At 46.2% G+C, this 16,329-nt stretch overlaps 1 protein-coding gene across 1 annotated transcript; it reads left to right on the top strand.

The window, feature by feature from the left end:
- The first annotated feature begins 1,679 nt into the window (after positions 1-1,679).
- Lax1 (lymphocyte transmembrane adaptor 1) lies at positions 1,680-16,329 on the top strand. The gene is made up of 6 exons (XM_021242490.2): positions 1,680-1,915; positions 2,249-2,438; positions 5,774-5,883; positions 6,577-6,687; positions 7,157-7,236; positions 9,968-16,329. Exons 2-6 carry the CDS (start codon positions 2,353-2,355, stop codon positions 10,769-10,771), a joined length of 1,191 nt encoding a protein of 396 aa, XP_021098149.1. The 5' UTR covers positions 1,680-1,915; positions 2,249-2,352; the 3' UTR covers positions 10,772-16,329.

Consider the following 16,329-nt stretch of genomic DNA (forward strand, 5'->3'; position numbering starts at 1 on the left):
ATCCTGGAGCCTTATTTTGTTTTAATGAATCAGATGGGCTGGGCCTGTAGCGAGGGGAGGGAAGGGAGGGGAAGGTGCTGGAGGGACCTGGAAGCCTGAGGCGCTGCCTGAAGCCTGAGCAGGGGACTCTGTGAGGAGGTGGCTTTTGTCAGGTGCAGGGCAGGAGAGGATGGGGTGACTGATCTGACTGCAGCAGGCTGGCCAGATAAGTGAGCCCTGATCAGACTGCGGGAAGTGGTTTGGGGAAAAAAAACTGTTTTTTACGTACAAGTCAGTGTTCTGAGGTTTGCTCTGCCTGCCTGCCCTTGTACCATTTTCCAAGTTCCTGGCTCACACACTGTCCCTTACTCTTCTAGTGGCTTAGAACACTGGCCCCAGGCACCAGGCACCCATGCAGTGGATCTTGTGAGGGGTCCTGGTTCTTACTCAGCCCTGATCTGAAGGACACATGGACAGAAACCCAGGTTCCAGCCCCCAAACCAGCTACTATGAAGCTGGATCTCTTTCTGCCGTGCCAGGTCAGGATTGTAGGTTGGCAAAGCCCGCTGGAGAGCTGGCCAGGGTCCATCTGCAGCTCCCTAGGGCCCAGTGAGAGCCTGGACAATGCAGGGCAGGGCTGAGGACCCTCAGTGTGCACAAGGAGGAGATGTGAAAGAGGCTGGTGTCACCGTTTCACTGTCATTCATCTGGGATCAATGAGATCAGAGAACATTCTCACAACAGTTGTTTTAAAGCGGCACTGAGGACTGAATCCAGGGCCTTCACACTGAGCTACATCCTCAACACCACCCCCTCCCTGTTTTGGCTTTGAGATGGGGGTCTTGCTCAGTCATTAAATTACCCAGGCTGGGCTTGAACTTGCAATCTTCCTGCCTCGGCCTCTCAGAGTGCTGGGATTACAGGCACGTGCCACCACACCCAACCTCGTGACAGTCTTAGAGGCCCCTTCATGTTGGACTCTCCCAAGATGTAGAGCGTTTCTGGAGAGGAATAGAAGCAAGAGGTGAAGAGAGTTCGAAACAAACTTTGAACAATCTTCAAAGCTTGGGATACTTCACGTAGGCCCTGGGGACAGCCCACCCAGCGGCACCTCCAACACAGCACGCCATGTGTGCCTCAGAAAAGCCCTCCCCACAGGACAGCACATGCCTGAGCCCCAGTGGGCAGCACTGAGGAGCAGGGGCGGGACACGGCCCGCGAGGCTCTGTTAACCAGGCCTCAGCTCTATTTGCAGGCAGTATCCAGACCAGAAGTTCTCAAGGTGCTCATGAGACTCAGACCAATTCCGCCAACATCACCTGGAAAGAGTAGTTTTTTGTTTTGTTTTGTTTTTTCTCAACCTATGGCAGCCAGGAAGCAGAGACTGGAAAGTGTAGATTTTAAAAGCCTGCCCCCTCTGTACCAGAGCTCTGCCCACGGAGTCAGATGCAGGCATGCTTTAGACCTACTAAAAGCACTGTGACCCTGGAGGCTTATAAATCTCTAAAGGGCTCAGAAACCCAGGGGCGGGCAGTGCAGTCCCCCTCTCCCCTGCCCCACTTCGCATCCCATGCACCACAAACCCACCTGGCAAGCCCAGGAGCAGCAGGCTAAAGATAGGCTTTCTTCGATCTATCAAGAGCTGCGCAGCACTTCCTGTGCCCCCTGCTTCATTAGCTCATTGGTGGTGTTGCTTCCTGTCACTGACTCGCTGTTTCCATTCTGCCAAAGTGGTTTGCTGTTTTCGCTCTGCTCCGGGGGTTGGAGAAAGAGGAGTTTCTCACAGAGCCTCTCCTGGGCCTGTTGGCAGCTTGTCCCTCTGTGCCCCTTGTGTTTCCACCAGAAGGCAGAGACTGAAGACTGTCCCTGAGCCGCCTGGGAGCCCCTGCACCCGATGAGCACTCGCCTCCTGCAGCAGGCCTCGCAGCCAAGCCAGGTAGAACCAACCTGTTGTTCTTGTGTGTTGAGTAAACTCGGCCTGACATTTCCAGGGGAAGCTCAAGGTTGGGAATCTGTTGGAGGAAAGGTTCCAGAACAAAAGGCTAGATGCCTTAGAAAGGAAGAAATGAAAACCAAAGACTTTTTTGTGAGGGACTTTGGTAAATGAAGATTTTAGGAAGAAGAAATTTTGAGACTAAAAGGGTAGAACATTAGGGAGTGTTTGCAGACATGGCGATTAGGAGAAATTCTGTCATTCTTGTGTTATCCCCTAAAAAAAATTAAAAATAAAGGTGGTTATATGGAAACTGCAATCCAACTTGCCTTTTAGGAGCCAGCAACATAGGAAAAGTGGCAGACATTCTGGCTGGCCAGTTATGACCGAGACCAGAAGTAGAGGCTGAAGCCGGAGAGGACTGCAGAGGTTCCCACAGGATGGACACCACCCCATCCCCCTCAGACATCACCAGGAGGACGCTGGATCCTAGCACTCTGCGGGTGACTTTCAGCAGCCTGGAAGAGTGAGTGAATCGGGGTGAACTCTACTGGCCCCTGATTAGACACTAGGCCACGGTCCAACCTGAAAGGCTTCTAACCCAGCTGAGCTGCCGCCCCAAGCAGCTAGGCACAGGTCCCTGAGGAGATGCTGCGGGAGGGAGAGCTTCAGGCTGGATTTCTCTCCTTTCAGAGGCCCTGATTTCTGTCCCCAAACTTTCCTATCTCAGGTCCCAATATGAGGGAAACAAAAGGCGCAATTTCCCAAGGATTTGTTTTTAGATCCTAAAATCTTGCCATAATGTAGTAATAGATATAATAAAGGTGTGTCTTTAGAACATAAAATCTCACCAAACCAATTACGGATGTAAATTCAATGCTACTGGTTTTAAATCTCAAAAATAAGAGTTACATCAAGAGTTGAAATTTTAGGGACACCACAAGGTATATATTTCAGGGCCATGATAAAAAAAATCCAATTATAATAAATTTTTAAATGACTATCATTTGGGGAATTAAATGTTATTAACAGAGAAAACATGTTACTTGCAGGTAAACATGGGCACTGATGAGTGAATTCATAAAAGGTGTCAGAAACCTGAAGTACCCCCTAAAAATTATTGCTTTTATTTTCCAGTTGACAAAAATTGTATGTATTTATTGTGTACAGCATGTTGTTTTGAAATATGTATATACCGTAGAATTGCTAACTCGAACTAAGTAATATATGCACTACTTCACATATTGTGTGTGTGTGTGTGTGTGTGTGTGTGTGGTAACACTTGAAATCTACACTAAACAGTGGTCAAGAGACCACAGGAGTTTTCAACAAAACTGCTGTACAATAGAGGTTTTAAATTTGTTCCTTCTATCTAAATGAAATTACAATAGAGATTTTGGATTTGTTCCTTCTATCTAACTGAAATTTTGTATCCTTTGATAAACATCTCTGTACCCCCTCCCCCGCATCCCCTGGTAACCACTCTCTACTTATGAGTTCAACTTCTTTAGATTCTCTATATAAGTGGAATCGTGCAGTATCTGTCTTTCTGTGCCTGCTTTACTTCACTTAGCATAATGTCCCCCAGGTCCACCCATGCTGTCACAAATGACAATAGTATCCACTGAGTATGTATAACACGTTTTCTTTATCCATTCATTGGCTGACAGACTCTTAGATTGATTCCATGTTGAAGCTTTTGGGAGTGTAGACACACTGATCTCATTTACCTTCGCTATATACCCAGTAATGAGACTGGTGGATCTTACAATAGCTCTATTTTTAATTTTTTGAAGAATTTCTATACTGTTTTCCATAGTAGCTCTAATACCCTCAAAATGATTTCCATAGTCATTCTTTTATTTATTTATTTTTTCATTCTTTTATTATTAGTAGTAGTAATAGTAGTAGTAGTAATAGTAGTATTTCATCTATTCATTTGTGTAATGAATATTCATCAGGTTCCTACTAAGTACCAGGCACTGTTTAAGACACTAAGTGAACATTACAAAAAAAAAAAAAAAAAAAAAGACGCTAAGTAAACAAGACAGATGAGAGATCATGAACTTTATGGTCAAGGGGGGGGTGACAGATGACAAACAGATAAACAAATGAATGCATAATATATTGATCAATCACAGTGCTTTGAAGAAAAAAATACAGCAGCATTAAGGGAACTGTGAATAACAGCGTGGGCAGGGGAGTCCTATCTGAGGAGGTGACATTTCAGAAGAGACTTGAATAGAATGTGCCATGCAGACAGCTGCCAGAGGAAGGGTCGGGGAGGAGGGACAGATCTGAGGACTGTGATTTGCCTGGGCACAGAATGGCAAGGAGTGCTGGCAAAGTCCGAGGGAAAGTGATAGGAAAGAGGTCAAGAGGTGGGAGAGGTTGGGTCCCACGGTGCCGTAGTCTCCTCTGGGTGAGGACTGCAGACCTTGAGTGTGATGGAAAGCCATGGGAGGAAGGTTGGCAGGCAGAGGAGGGACATGATCTGACTGACTGCTTTCAGCGATCACACTGGCTCACGTGTGAAGATGGTACGTTGGGGAAGAGTAAAGGCCAAGAGAGTCATTAGCAAGGTTATTGCAGTGTCCATGTGGAACACATGCTGGTGGCAGTGGAGAAACAAGAGGCGACTGGGATAAGGTAGATGCCCGTGCCCAGGTCAAAGCAGACAGAATATGCTGGGGCATGAAAGAGTGCAGTTAAGAATGACATTGAGGGCTGGGGATTTAGCTCAGTGGTTTTGCCGCCTGCTGTGCAAACGCAAGGACCCGAGTTTGATCCCCAGTACCAAAAAAAAAAAAAAAGAATGACATCGAGGTTTTTGCCACTAAATAGCAGGAAACACGAGAGGAAGACAGGTCTGGGGAGGGAAAACAGTTCTATTTCGGTTTCAGATGTCTGTTAGGCAGGCTGGTAGAAATGTCCAGTAGTAAGTTGAGTAAATAAACTTAAAGCTCAGGAGGACAAAAGGCTTCCCTGGCAGGTGTCCTGGTTTCTACTATGTTTTTGGTACTGGGGATCGAACTCGGAACCCTACACTTGCGAGGCAGACAGCGGAACCACTGAGCTAAATCCCCAGTCCCCGGTTTCTACTTATTGAGGGTAGCAGATCAGCTGCCGGCTCCTGCTGTATCTTCCATCAGCTGCTTCCTGCTAGAGGAGGCATAGCCCCCTGGGATTGTGATCTGGCTACTATTCCACACTCAAGCACATGGAGATTAACTCCAGCCCTGCCAAGGAACCACAGGCAGCACACAACTTGCACTGGTTAAATTCCACCTAACAGCTGGGTGTTGCTTGGATACCCGCGGCACAAGTTGGGGTTACTCAAGTTCATACAAGCTGGCCTTTGTCACCGAGCCACTCCCTGACCGTGAGTCGGGTAATCCTCTCCTCCAAGCAAGCCCGGAGGCCTGGAAGCAGGGAGCTCGGGAAACAGAGTGGATGGATTTGACTTGGCGGGTTTGGAGGATGGCGTGGGCAGTTGAAAAGAGCATGATCTTGGGATCCCACCAGACCTAGACTCACGTTCCATCTCTGCGCCTCCTACCTGTTTCATCTTGGATGTGTTACTTGCTCTGGGTCTAAATCTTGGATTCCTTGACCACAAAGTGAGGCAGGATTGTTGTGAAGGTTAAATAAATTGCACATGCAAACCTCTAGCAGCCGGTAGGAAGGGACAGTTCCCTTCTCCCCATTCCACCCCTCTCTGCATGTGCTTGCTGTTCAGAGATGATCCTCTCTTCCACCTCAGCTGTCCCTCATCCCAGTGCTTGGGCTCCACACGCACAAGGCAGTGTCTTCCCCAACCTCCATTCCAGCTGGGACAGTGAAACTTGTCCTTTCTCCTAGGAATAAAGACCAGAGCAGCAGCATCTTTTCTGTGTTTTCGGGACTCCTCGCCATCCTCCTGATCATCACAGCTTTCTGCATCCTGTGGAACTGGAACAGAAGGAAGAAGCGTGGGTCCCTTGTTTGCTCCAAGTTGAAACACAGTGGCATTAATCTGGCCTCCTGTTTAAACCCAGTTGATTTTCCAGCAATACACTTTTTTTTTTCTGGTATGGGGGATTTGCCCCAGGGCCTCCACATTGAGCTACTGCCCCAGCCATTTTATTTTTTATTTTTTTATTTTTGTTTTGGGTACTGAGGATTGAACTCTGGTCCTTGAACTTGCAAGGCAGGTGGCAGAACCACTGAGCTAAATCCCCAGCCCATTTTATTTTTTATTTTGAGGCAGGATCTCACTAAGTCACTAAGTTGCCCATCCTGGCCTCAAAGTTGTGATCCTCCTGCTTCAGCCTCCAAGGGTGCTGGGGTTATGGGGTTATGGGGTTATGGGGTTATGGGGTTATGGGGTTGCACCACCACACCCAGGTCCAGCAATAAGCTCCTGCACTGGGCAGTCCTTGGTCATTTGGCACCTGGTCTTGAACTGTGGCTCTAGTGCCACTGGGAAAGACCTTACCCTGGTGCCCCTGTACCCAGTTCACTCTTTCTATTTCTGTCTACTTAGTCTCCTGTTCCTCTAGCTCAAATCTAATAGTATATTTTTCATGACACCTGGTGAAGGTGGGGAATATCTCCAGGGTCTCGTCCCCACATTCGGTGCAGGTGACCCCTCCATGACTCGCATCTCTCCCATTGCCTTGCAGGGCAAGTTCCTTACCTTCGAGTTACTGCCATCCCTTCACTGACCCTGCCTCAACCCAGACAACGAGCCAAAAATATTTATGACCTCTTGCCTCGCCGACAAGAAGAGCTGGGTATGTTTCTCCTTTCTGAACTTCTGCTCCCAGAATGCACCTGTCACCACTTGGAGGCCATTCTAAGCTTCCACGCTGTTCTGCTGTGAGTGCTGGGATTGGAATGGAGAGGCTGTGGGCTGTGCCTGCTCAGAAGGCAGCAGAGAAACAGCTGGGCTTGGGGCTTTGGTTTTCTTGGTGCTGAGGCAGAAAGCAAGGTGTGCCCAGGCAGTGGAAGCACACCTGAGGAGATCATGGTGCCAGCATTCCTGGAAGAGGATGGGGAGTCCTCCTCAGGAGCCTCCAAGGAGGCATCCAAGGCTCAGAGCACATCCTCCCAGTAGCTCTGACCTTCTCGTCACAGAACACCAGGGCCCAAGCTGAACATCCCAGGCACTGCACAAACCCCATTCAGCTACCATTCAGGGACTTTTTGGGCGGAAGTCCTGAGAAGACTGCCTATCTTGAGGATTCATGTCTGTCATTTCAGGGAGACATCAGTCAAGAAGTATCCGTATTTTCAGCGCTGAAAGTCTCATCTCCAGAACCTCTGACATCCCTGAGCATGTGGTAGGTGTCAAGAGAAGGCCTGGGGATGTAGATCAGGGCTAGAGTGCTTGCCTAGCATGCACAAAGGCCTGGGTTCCATCTCCAGCACCACAAAAAATAAAATAAAAATAATTAAATGAAAAGGCACGCCTCTTGACAGAATGACAGGTGCCTGGCAGGAGAACTGAGGAGATGAAGTCTAGGTCTCAGATCTGATTTCACCGCAGACAGCACGTCCTTTGGCACTTGCCCTATAGCCCTATTAATAAGGGGAGAAGACTAATGTCATGATCTGTTTATTGTACAAAGAGAAGAATTAAAAAGGACAGGAGCCAGTGTTTGGTTTTAAGAAAGGTACATGTGGCCAGATGTGGTGGGACACACCTACAATCTCAGCACTCAGGAGATTGAGGCAAGAAGATCAGAAATTTGAGCCCAGCTGAGGCTCACAAGTTACAACTGACTTCAGCAGTGTAACAACTGTTTAAGGATGGAAGCATTGCTAGCAAACTCAAGGATCAAGAGATCTAAACCACTGCTTTACAATTCTTTTTGTTTGTTTGTTTCTTTGTTTGTTGGTACTGAACTCGGGTCCTTGTGCTTGCGCAGCAGGCAGAGAAACCACTGAGCTAAATCCCCAGCCCTACAATTGTTTTTTGAAAGAGAGTGAGGAAAATAGATCAATGGGCAAGTTAGAGCACTTCTCAGCCTGCAAAAGAGATCACCTCCAGAGATAGAGTCAGGATAATGGCTTGCGAAGTTCACCCTGGGTCCTAGGGCAAATTCCCTAAAGCATGTATGTGATCTACCTAATCACCTAGGGAATCTTCCCTAGCTGCAAGACAAGGCTAAGGTTTACTTAAAATCTGTTTTAAAATTTCTGTGTTTCTATATCTGCAACACTCATGAAACTCACAGATAAAAACTTAGTGACTTAGCAAGAACCTGACTCAAAGTAAAAAATTTTTAAAAGGCTAGGGATGCAGCTCAGTGTGAGAGCCCTGGGTTCAATCCCCAGTACTGGACCCTTCCCTCCAAAAACAGTAAGTCACATGTATTTAAGTACCTGATGTTAGAACTGCAATTGATTATTTTAACAATAACATTATAATGTGCTTATCCAAATGAGTGCTCTTCCCTTCAAAGTAGTCAGCTCAGGAGGGTATTCAAATATTCCAGCAATGCTGTTGATACTAAAAACACACTTAAAACCCTGCTTTAGAAATTCTAGAGCCTGTGTCATTATGGTTACAAGAGGAGGTCACACCTGATAATCATAATTCTGTGTTTCATGATTTGCCTCTGAAGGCAGCTCCCAAGGAGTCCAACAATAGCTCCAGAGACATCAGAGACAGTAGATGGACCACTGTGAAGATAGGGGCACTGACTTTCGTAGATACACAGTTTATTTGTGTAAAGTCCAGTCCCCGTGATTGTGTGGTCTTCCTTGGGTAAGTGTGATGCTGCTGCTGCTGTTACTCAGCCTCTCATTACCCAGAGGCTCAGGCTCAGTCACTACACAACTGCCTCATGTCACCATCTTTGCTGCCTCTTCCTTCTCCCACACATTGGGCTCTGCTCCTGCCTGTCACACTTCCTGGGTAACAAGTCCGAGTGGCTGAGCAAGGGCAGAGAAGAGGAAATTCCATCGCCAGAGCCAGTTCCAGGACTTGGGGGAAAGGGGAGGCATTTAGAGCTTAAGCCTAGACTGTCTGAAGCCCACAAACTGTTTGGTTTGGACTCTACAGTGTTTGAAGGACATTTTCAATCAGTTGCCAACATTTAAAAACTGAAGACATTTCACACCTTGAAAGTCCAGGTGTCCAGATTTTCTAAAACTTCACAAGTTCTGGAAACATCAAATCATCATCCTTAAATGCCAAGAATCAGCTGCATCTTTTTATCAGCTGTTCCTCTTATAATATTAGCTCAGAGGCCCTGCACCTGTCTCACAAGGGCAAGGTCCTAAATTCGATCCCCAGTACAAATAATAATAATAATAATAATAATAATAATAGCAAGTATTTTTCAGTGTTTTTTTTGTTGTTGTTGCTGTTGTTGTGTTGTTTTTCCTCTTACTTGGGATCTAACACAGGGAGTGGTGAATTATTCCCCTAGCCCTTTTTTATTTTAAGACAGGTTTTCCCTAAATTCTTCAGGCATCCCTGAACTTGCCATCCTCCTGCTTCAGCCACTTGAGTACCTAGGATTACAGGTGTGCACCACCATGTTCATTCAGTTTTTAGTGTTTTCTAAGTGCCAGGAGCACACTTTATACATAGTAATCCACTTAACCCTCATAAAAACCTTATAAGGTAGATATTATGATCATGCTCACTTTATAAATTAGGAAATGAAAGCACAGAGGGATTTGGGATTCAGATTTGCAGCCTGGTCTGAATCAAAGCCTGCATTTTCAGCCACTCTGTTCTATAGCCTCACAGTGTGCTCTAGGGAGACGCTCTCTCCACTGCATGAGACTTCCTCCCACTGCCCACTGAACCCCCACACTGTCCCCCAAAACCAGTGCCATTCATCATCACATTTGCATAAATACTTTCATTCAACCCAGCCCACTTCCCTCATACCTGCCTGGCATCAAGAACCTTGCAGTTTGACACTCCAGATCTACAGAGCTTTTCTCTCAGGTGAAGGACCGAGGGAAGGAACCACAAGGGCAGGGCAGGGCATAGAAGAGAGGCTTTGTCTGCATTTGTGCTCTAGTCTTGTCATGTTCTCTTCTTCCTCACAGCCCTCTCAAGCAGATGACACCCTCCAGAGACACCAAGCTCAGGTCCATGCTGTGGACTATTCGGTGGGTGTCTATGACAATGCCACTGTGCCCCGTGTGAGTGGGAACCTTGCTGCCTCGGCACACTACATCAATGTCCCAGCTTCCCAGGATGGCTCGAGTATATCTTCAGAGGAGACAAATGATTATGTCAATGTCCCCACAGCAGAAGAGACTGCTGAGATGTTAACTTCTACCAACAGCCCACCTAAAAATGTCTTTGTCCTTCCAAGTGCCCAGGAGCTGGAGTGTAATGAGGAAGGACACAAGAGCTGTGGGAACACCAGTGATGGCACCAGTTTTGGGTTTCCAAGACCTGAGGGCAGTGATCCACTCAGCGATGGGGAAGGTTCTTCTCAGAGCTCCCATGACTATGTCAACATGACAGGTTTGGATCTTGGGGACATCCAAGAGAAGGAGCCCTGGGTGGCTTTTCAGTGCTGCAGAGACTATGTAAATGTCCCAGCAGAGGATACTAATGGAAGTCAGCAGCCTGAGGAAGAAGAGACATCTTCAAACACAGACTATGGAGAGGACAGGACAGATGGTCCAGGGATCCACATCCAACCTGTCACAAGGAGATCCCTGTCTTCCAGGTATTTTGTGGCCTTTCAGCTGTCCTTACAGAGTGAGAACAGCCAGATGACACATGGAGAAGAGATGTCAGAGGAAGACTCAGATGACTACGAGAATGTGCTGGCTGCTGAGTTAGAAGGCAGGGACTGGGAGCAGGGACCTGGCACTCAGCTCCTTCCTGATCAGTGAATACCTAGGTACCCAGCTAGGTGGAGCTGTCTGTCCTGCCAGGTCCTTGCCACTGAAGAGTCTAGTGAAGATCCCCGAACACCACAGTGTTTCAGTAGATTCTGCTGGTTAAGCTAACCAGAGGTTAAGAGAAGTGGAGAGCTAATAGGCTGCACAAAAGCAAAGGTTTGGGAAAGGAATTCTAAAAATAGGCTATTTCTCATACTGACCTCAAAATGTTTGCTGAAACTGCTGGATTGGACTGTCAGGAAATAAAAAACATGATAGTACTTAGCACACAGTGAAAGTTTAGACTGAAATAATTACCTTCATTAACAGAAGCAGCTCCAAAGCAGGAGTGTAGATTGTTTTGTGATCCAGGCAAAGACCAAAGGGAAGGAAGAAGTAGGGGTGGGGTAGGCAATTTCCATTTTACAAAGAGTATAGACAACTACACACGTCTCCTCGCTCTCTGTACTAAGAGCACTTGAAAGCTTTTGGTTTCTAAATGCTATTCTCCAGTACAATCAGCCAGAGTTCTTGGAGAAGTGACTGGTTCTAGGGCTGGGGAAGGGAAAATACAGGATGAGCTTGTGTATATTGAAGAAAAGGAGACAGAGAGAAAAGGAGAGAGAGAGAGAGAGAACAAAAGCAGCCAACTGAAAGAGCTCCCAAAGACAAAGCTAGAACAAGGTTAAATAAATGAATAAAATAGATGAGTTTCAAATAATATATATAGAAAGATTGAGGGAAGTACAAAATCATGGTGAAGATACTACAGAACAGATGAAGATTTGCTACAGGCAGATCCACTCATGAACACTAAAATTAGAAAAACTTTAAGAAGAAACAAAAGTGCATAGCCTCAAAGAATCTCCTTGAAAATATTTATTCATTACTGTGGTGATTTTAACACACACCCTCAATTATCTGATACTCCCCTTGGAGTTTAATCTCCTCCCCTTCAGTGTAGGCTAAATCTAGTGACGCTCTCTAACGGATGGAACACAGAAAGAGGGAAATAGTGATTTACAGGGAGAAATTTGGCAGACACTACCTCCACCAAGGGACTACAGTCAATTCATTGGGAATAAGTCGTGTTGTTATCGTGCGCCCCCCTGATATGATGAAGAATAGCACCCCAAACCCCATAACCCCGGGCTTATCAGAAAAATCCAAATTAAATAGCATGGCACAAAAACCTGACCAAAACTATTCAAAGTCTGAAGGTCAGGAAAGACTGAGAAACTGTCACAGATTGGCAAAGACTAAGGAGTCATGATGACTAAAATGCATCATGATGGCTTGGACTGGACCTTGGAACAACAACAACAAAAGAGGACTTATTGGAAAAACTAATGAAATTAAGAGATGTCCATATTTTAGCTAGTAGTATCATATAAGTGTTAATTCCTCCCCTCCTCCCTCCTCCCTCCTCCCTCCTCCTCCTCCTTCCTCCTCCTCCTCTTCCTTCCTCCCCCTCCCCCCCTCCCCCTCCCTCTCCCTCTCCTCCTTCTCCTTCTCCTTCTTCTTTTTCCCCCAGTACCAAGGATCAAACTCAGGACCTTGTACTTGCCAGGCAGGCACGGTGCCACTGAGCTACATCCCCGGCTGCAATTCCTTCATTTTTATAACTGTTCCATGCTTATGTAAGATGTTAGCACGATGGGGAAGTTGGGTGAAGGATACACAGGAACTATCTTTTACCTATTCTTGTAACTTCTGTAAATCTAAAATTATTTCAGCATTAAAAAATAATTTTAAAACATGGACAAAGGTGGAAGTGAAGCCATCTGGGTTCATCCCACTTGAATAAATTGGAACCATTCCATGTCTTTGCTCCTTCTGCAAATGGATTATAAATTATATGTTTGTGTAGTTGTTCCAAGTATTGTTTTCTGCTCTGTTTTATTAACATATATGCCCAATCTCCCTGCTGGTCTGCAGTCATACTGCCTGCTGGAAAATATATTGAAGTACTCTGTATTCACCCTTGCTCCTAGCACAAGGGTCAAAATAAAAGCAGTTTATTGATAACTGATGATTAATCAGGTGGTTCAGTGCACTCACGTCTATGTTTTATTTTTTTGGCAGTATTGTGTATTGAACTCAGGGCCTTTGCACTGAGCTACATCTCCAGCCCTTTTTCAGTTTTTATTTTTGAGATAGGGTCTTGCTAAATTGGCCAGGTGGGGCTCACACTTGAGCTCCTTCTACCTCAGCTTCCCGGAGTGCTGGGATTACAGGTGTGTGCCACCAAGGCCCCAGTCAATGCTCTCACTTTTGCTGTAAAATGCTGAGTGAGGTTCCTTCTGCTGTGGGATTCTAATTGTGCAAAATACCTCACATTCTGAATTCAGAATGCCACCAGTGGACAGTGATCAGCCAACCCCTCAGGCCTCACTTCCCTGCACCACATCAGAAGGCTGAGAGGGGCCTGAGCCTGGTCACAAAGAGAAGGGTCTCCTCCTTCACTGTCTCTGTCCCTGGAAGTGGTAACCATCTCCGGAGCTCTGCCCAGGAAGAGGGGAAGGAAGAGAGGGCTGCCAGGACTGAGAGATGGCTGTGAGGCAGCTGCTCCTGTCCCACTAAACATGGCAAGAGGAGGTGTGTGAGCAGGGGAGGGACCCTGGGCCTGGGCCATCTCACTGCCACCACTTCCACCATGACCAGGGACCCCCGGCTTGACTTTGTGATATGTAGACCATCTGAGGTGGCTTTGCAAGTACTTGGGTGGGACAACAGCAGATTGTTACAGAAATCTGATGACTCTGTTATGGGTACATTGCTTCAGGGAAATCAGATTCACCCTCTGTGATCAAAAAAACCAAATACTGAAGCCAAGCATGGTAGGACACCTTATAATCCCAGCTATTCTGGAGGTTTGAAGTCAACCTGGTATCTTAGTGAGATGGTGTCTCAAAAGAAAAATAAAAAGGCTGGAGATATAGTTCACTGGTAGAATGCCCCGAGTTCAATCCCCAGTGCTGCAAAAAGTAATAGTAATAAAATAAATGTTTGGTTTTGGGTGGGAGGCTGAGGCAGGAGGCTCACACAAGAGGATAGCTGTGAGGCGAGAGGGTATCCTGGGCTTCAGAGGGAATTTAGGGCCAGCCTTTCTCAAACATACAAACAAATACGTTGGATTTGTCCTCCATTTTTAGCAGAAGTACTGGTGGCAACCTAAGACTCTTGAGAGGTCTGAAGTGGGAGCAGCTCTAAGATATGTTGCGGGGTCTGCACTGACTCCAGAATTGAATTAAACTGTAGGGTATCCAAGTGGTGTTGGGACAGTTGGAGAATTGGCTGGTGTGGAAACAAAACCCCAAATATTTGGTGTCAAAAGTCTTATGAATGAAACCAGACCACTACCCTGCACATGGCCAGCACTGACCCAGGGCACACAGACAGCACCATGGCAGTGATGGCCAGTAGGATCAATGATTAGAGAATGATGGAAAAGAAGGATGGAGACAGGGACCAGATCAATCACTATTCTGTAAGCCACAAGAAGATACCTGGATTAGGGTTTTATTCTAGTTGTAGCAGGAAGCAATGTAAGGGTTTTGACTAAGAGAGCGATGTGATCTGGTTTCTGTTTTAAAAGCTACAGTACAGAGAATTTACTGGGAAGGAGCAAGAGTGAAGGGAGCAGGGAAACCAGTTAGGAGATGTTAACAGCCATCCAGGAGAGATGGGATGGTGGCTTAGACTAGGGCGGAGGCTGTGGGTGTGGAGAGAGGTGGATGCAATTGAGATGTGTTTTGGAGACAGAACTGAGAAGCCTTAGAGAAATCAGGGATGACTCCTGAGTTTGGGGCCTAAGCAAGTAGATAAGTAGCCATTTACTGGGAGAGGAAGACGGGAGAAACAGGTGTGGGAGCAGCGATGAAGAGCTCTGGTTTGGATATATTAGGCTTGGGATCCTATTAGTGAGCCATGTGGAGATGTCGGATAGGTAATTAGATGAAAATGGTGGATTGTAAGGGAGCCATTAGCCAGTATAAATACTATTTAAAGCCATGGAACTAGAAGAGGGAAGATGGAGAGGGAGGGCTCAGTCTGGAGCTCCGACAATGGGAAGATGGAATGAAGAGCCAGGAAAGGAGACTGCGTGCCCGAGACTGTGGGGGGAAGACCACAAGTGTGTGTGATCAACAAGCCATGAAGAGAGTGTTTCCAAGGACAAGTGGCCAACCGTAGCCAATGACACTAAGAGGCCAAGAAGGAAAGCGCAAAGACGTGTTCCGTGGATTTGCCAAAACAGGTGACGTGATGGCTTCAGTTTCTCCATTAGTAAAATAAGTTGCTCTGATGATGATTATAGACAGTGTATATCAAAGACATCATTAGCTTGAGTTCAAATGATTTCAGTTTTGTAGCTATATTCTATCTGTGGTTCTCAAACTTTATTGTTTATTAGATCACCTGGAAGGATTGTTTAAATCCAGTTTTTCTAAGTCTGAAGATGTAGTTCAGTGGCAGAGCACTTGCCTAGCATGTGGATGACCCTGTGTGTGAGCCCTAGAACCACCGAAACAAAAGAAACCAAATCCAGTAGATCTGAAGTTGGCTCTGAGAATTTGCGTTTCTAATAAATTTCTAGATGTTCCTGAGCCCCTACTTATTGGACCAATGAGAAGTTGCAGTCTTCTCTGGGGATTACCTTCTTTGCTTGTTTTTGAGAATCCCCATGGCAACAGTGTCCACAAATACTCCTGATCACTGCTCCAGGTCCCTGAGCTTTACCATCCAAAACCAAATCCCCAACAGCCCCTTGGAGATGACACTCAAACCAAGTCACTTATGCCTTCTGGCCTCTTCCCCGGCCATGGGCAGTCAGCACCTGCTGGCACTGCTAATAATAGAAACACATATCCACTGCTCAGTAGAGCTGAAAACCTGTCACAGCAGTAGGGTCAAGTTTCTGGCTCAAACCCCAGAAGTCCTGAAGAAATAAAAGTAGTTTACTGACTCCTAAGGGTCTTCACACAGGTCTCTGTATGTTTCTCCAGACAGTGAGACTTTTGTAAAATGAAAAGGAACACACTCCACCTTCAGTAAAATTAGTCAGGCTTTCTCACAACAAAGACCACTTGTCTAGTCTCCAAGTGTTACTATTACAGACTCAAGAGAGTCAAGACAAAGATGAAACACACTGCAACTGCAGGCGGAGACTCGTCTGTTGGAAGCTGGGCCTCAAGATAAAGACAAGATGATCAGACCTGCATACTTCCTCAAAGGACAAACATTGGGCCTAATGAAATTTAGATAGATATCAGCCACCCTGGTGGGTAACCAGAGACCTCTGGACCCACCATTTCCTAGGAAAAGTCTTTATTCTTTCCAAGCATGTTCTTTCCATGCTTATTACATGACTTGTTTCCCAATTAGACCACTATTACCTAAGTGACTGTACTTGTAACCTTATTGGTTAATCACAGCTATGGCCCACATTGTATCCACATGGGTTTTGCTCTATAAAACTCCACTGTAAAGTGGGATCCCTTGGATACCCACTGGGATTCCCTCTTGCCTCTCAGGAGCTATCCTATCAATAAATATCTTCCTACTCTTAA

Source organism: Heterocephalus glaber, unplaced genomic scaffold (genome assembly GCF_053883595.1).
Source record: "Heterocephalus glaber isolate CG9 unplaced genomic scaffold, H.glaber_assembly_v1.0 deba00001600, whole genome shotgun sequence".
NCBI lineage: Eukaryota > Metazoa > Chordata > Mammalia > Rodentia > Bathyergidae > Heterocephalus > Heterocephalus glaber.

What these genes read in the sequence shown, in the direction of transcription:
- Lax1 (XM_021242490.2), top strand. Translation starts at nt 2,353, where the DNA reads ATGGACACCACCCCATCCCCCTCAGACATCACCAGGAGGACGCTGGAT. An exon ending in ACTTTCAGCAGCCTGGAAGA is followed by an intron (nt 2,439 to 5,773) that starts GTGAGTGAATCG and finishes CCTTTCTCCTAG; the next exon opens with GAATAAAGACCAGAGCAGCA. An exon ending in CTGACATCCCTGAGCATGTG is followed by an intron (nt 7,237 to 9,967) that starts GTAGGTGTCAAG and finishes TCTTCCTCACAG; the next exon opens with CCCTCTCAAGCAGATGACAC.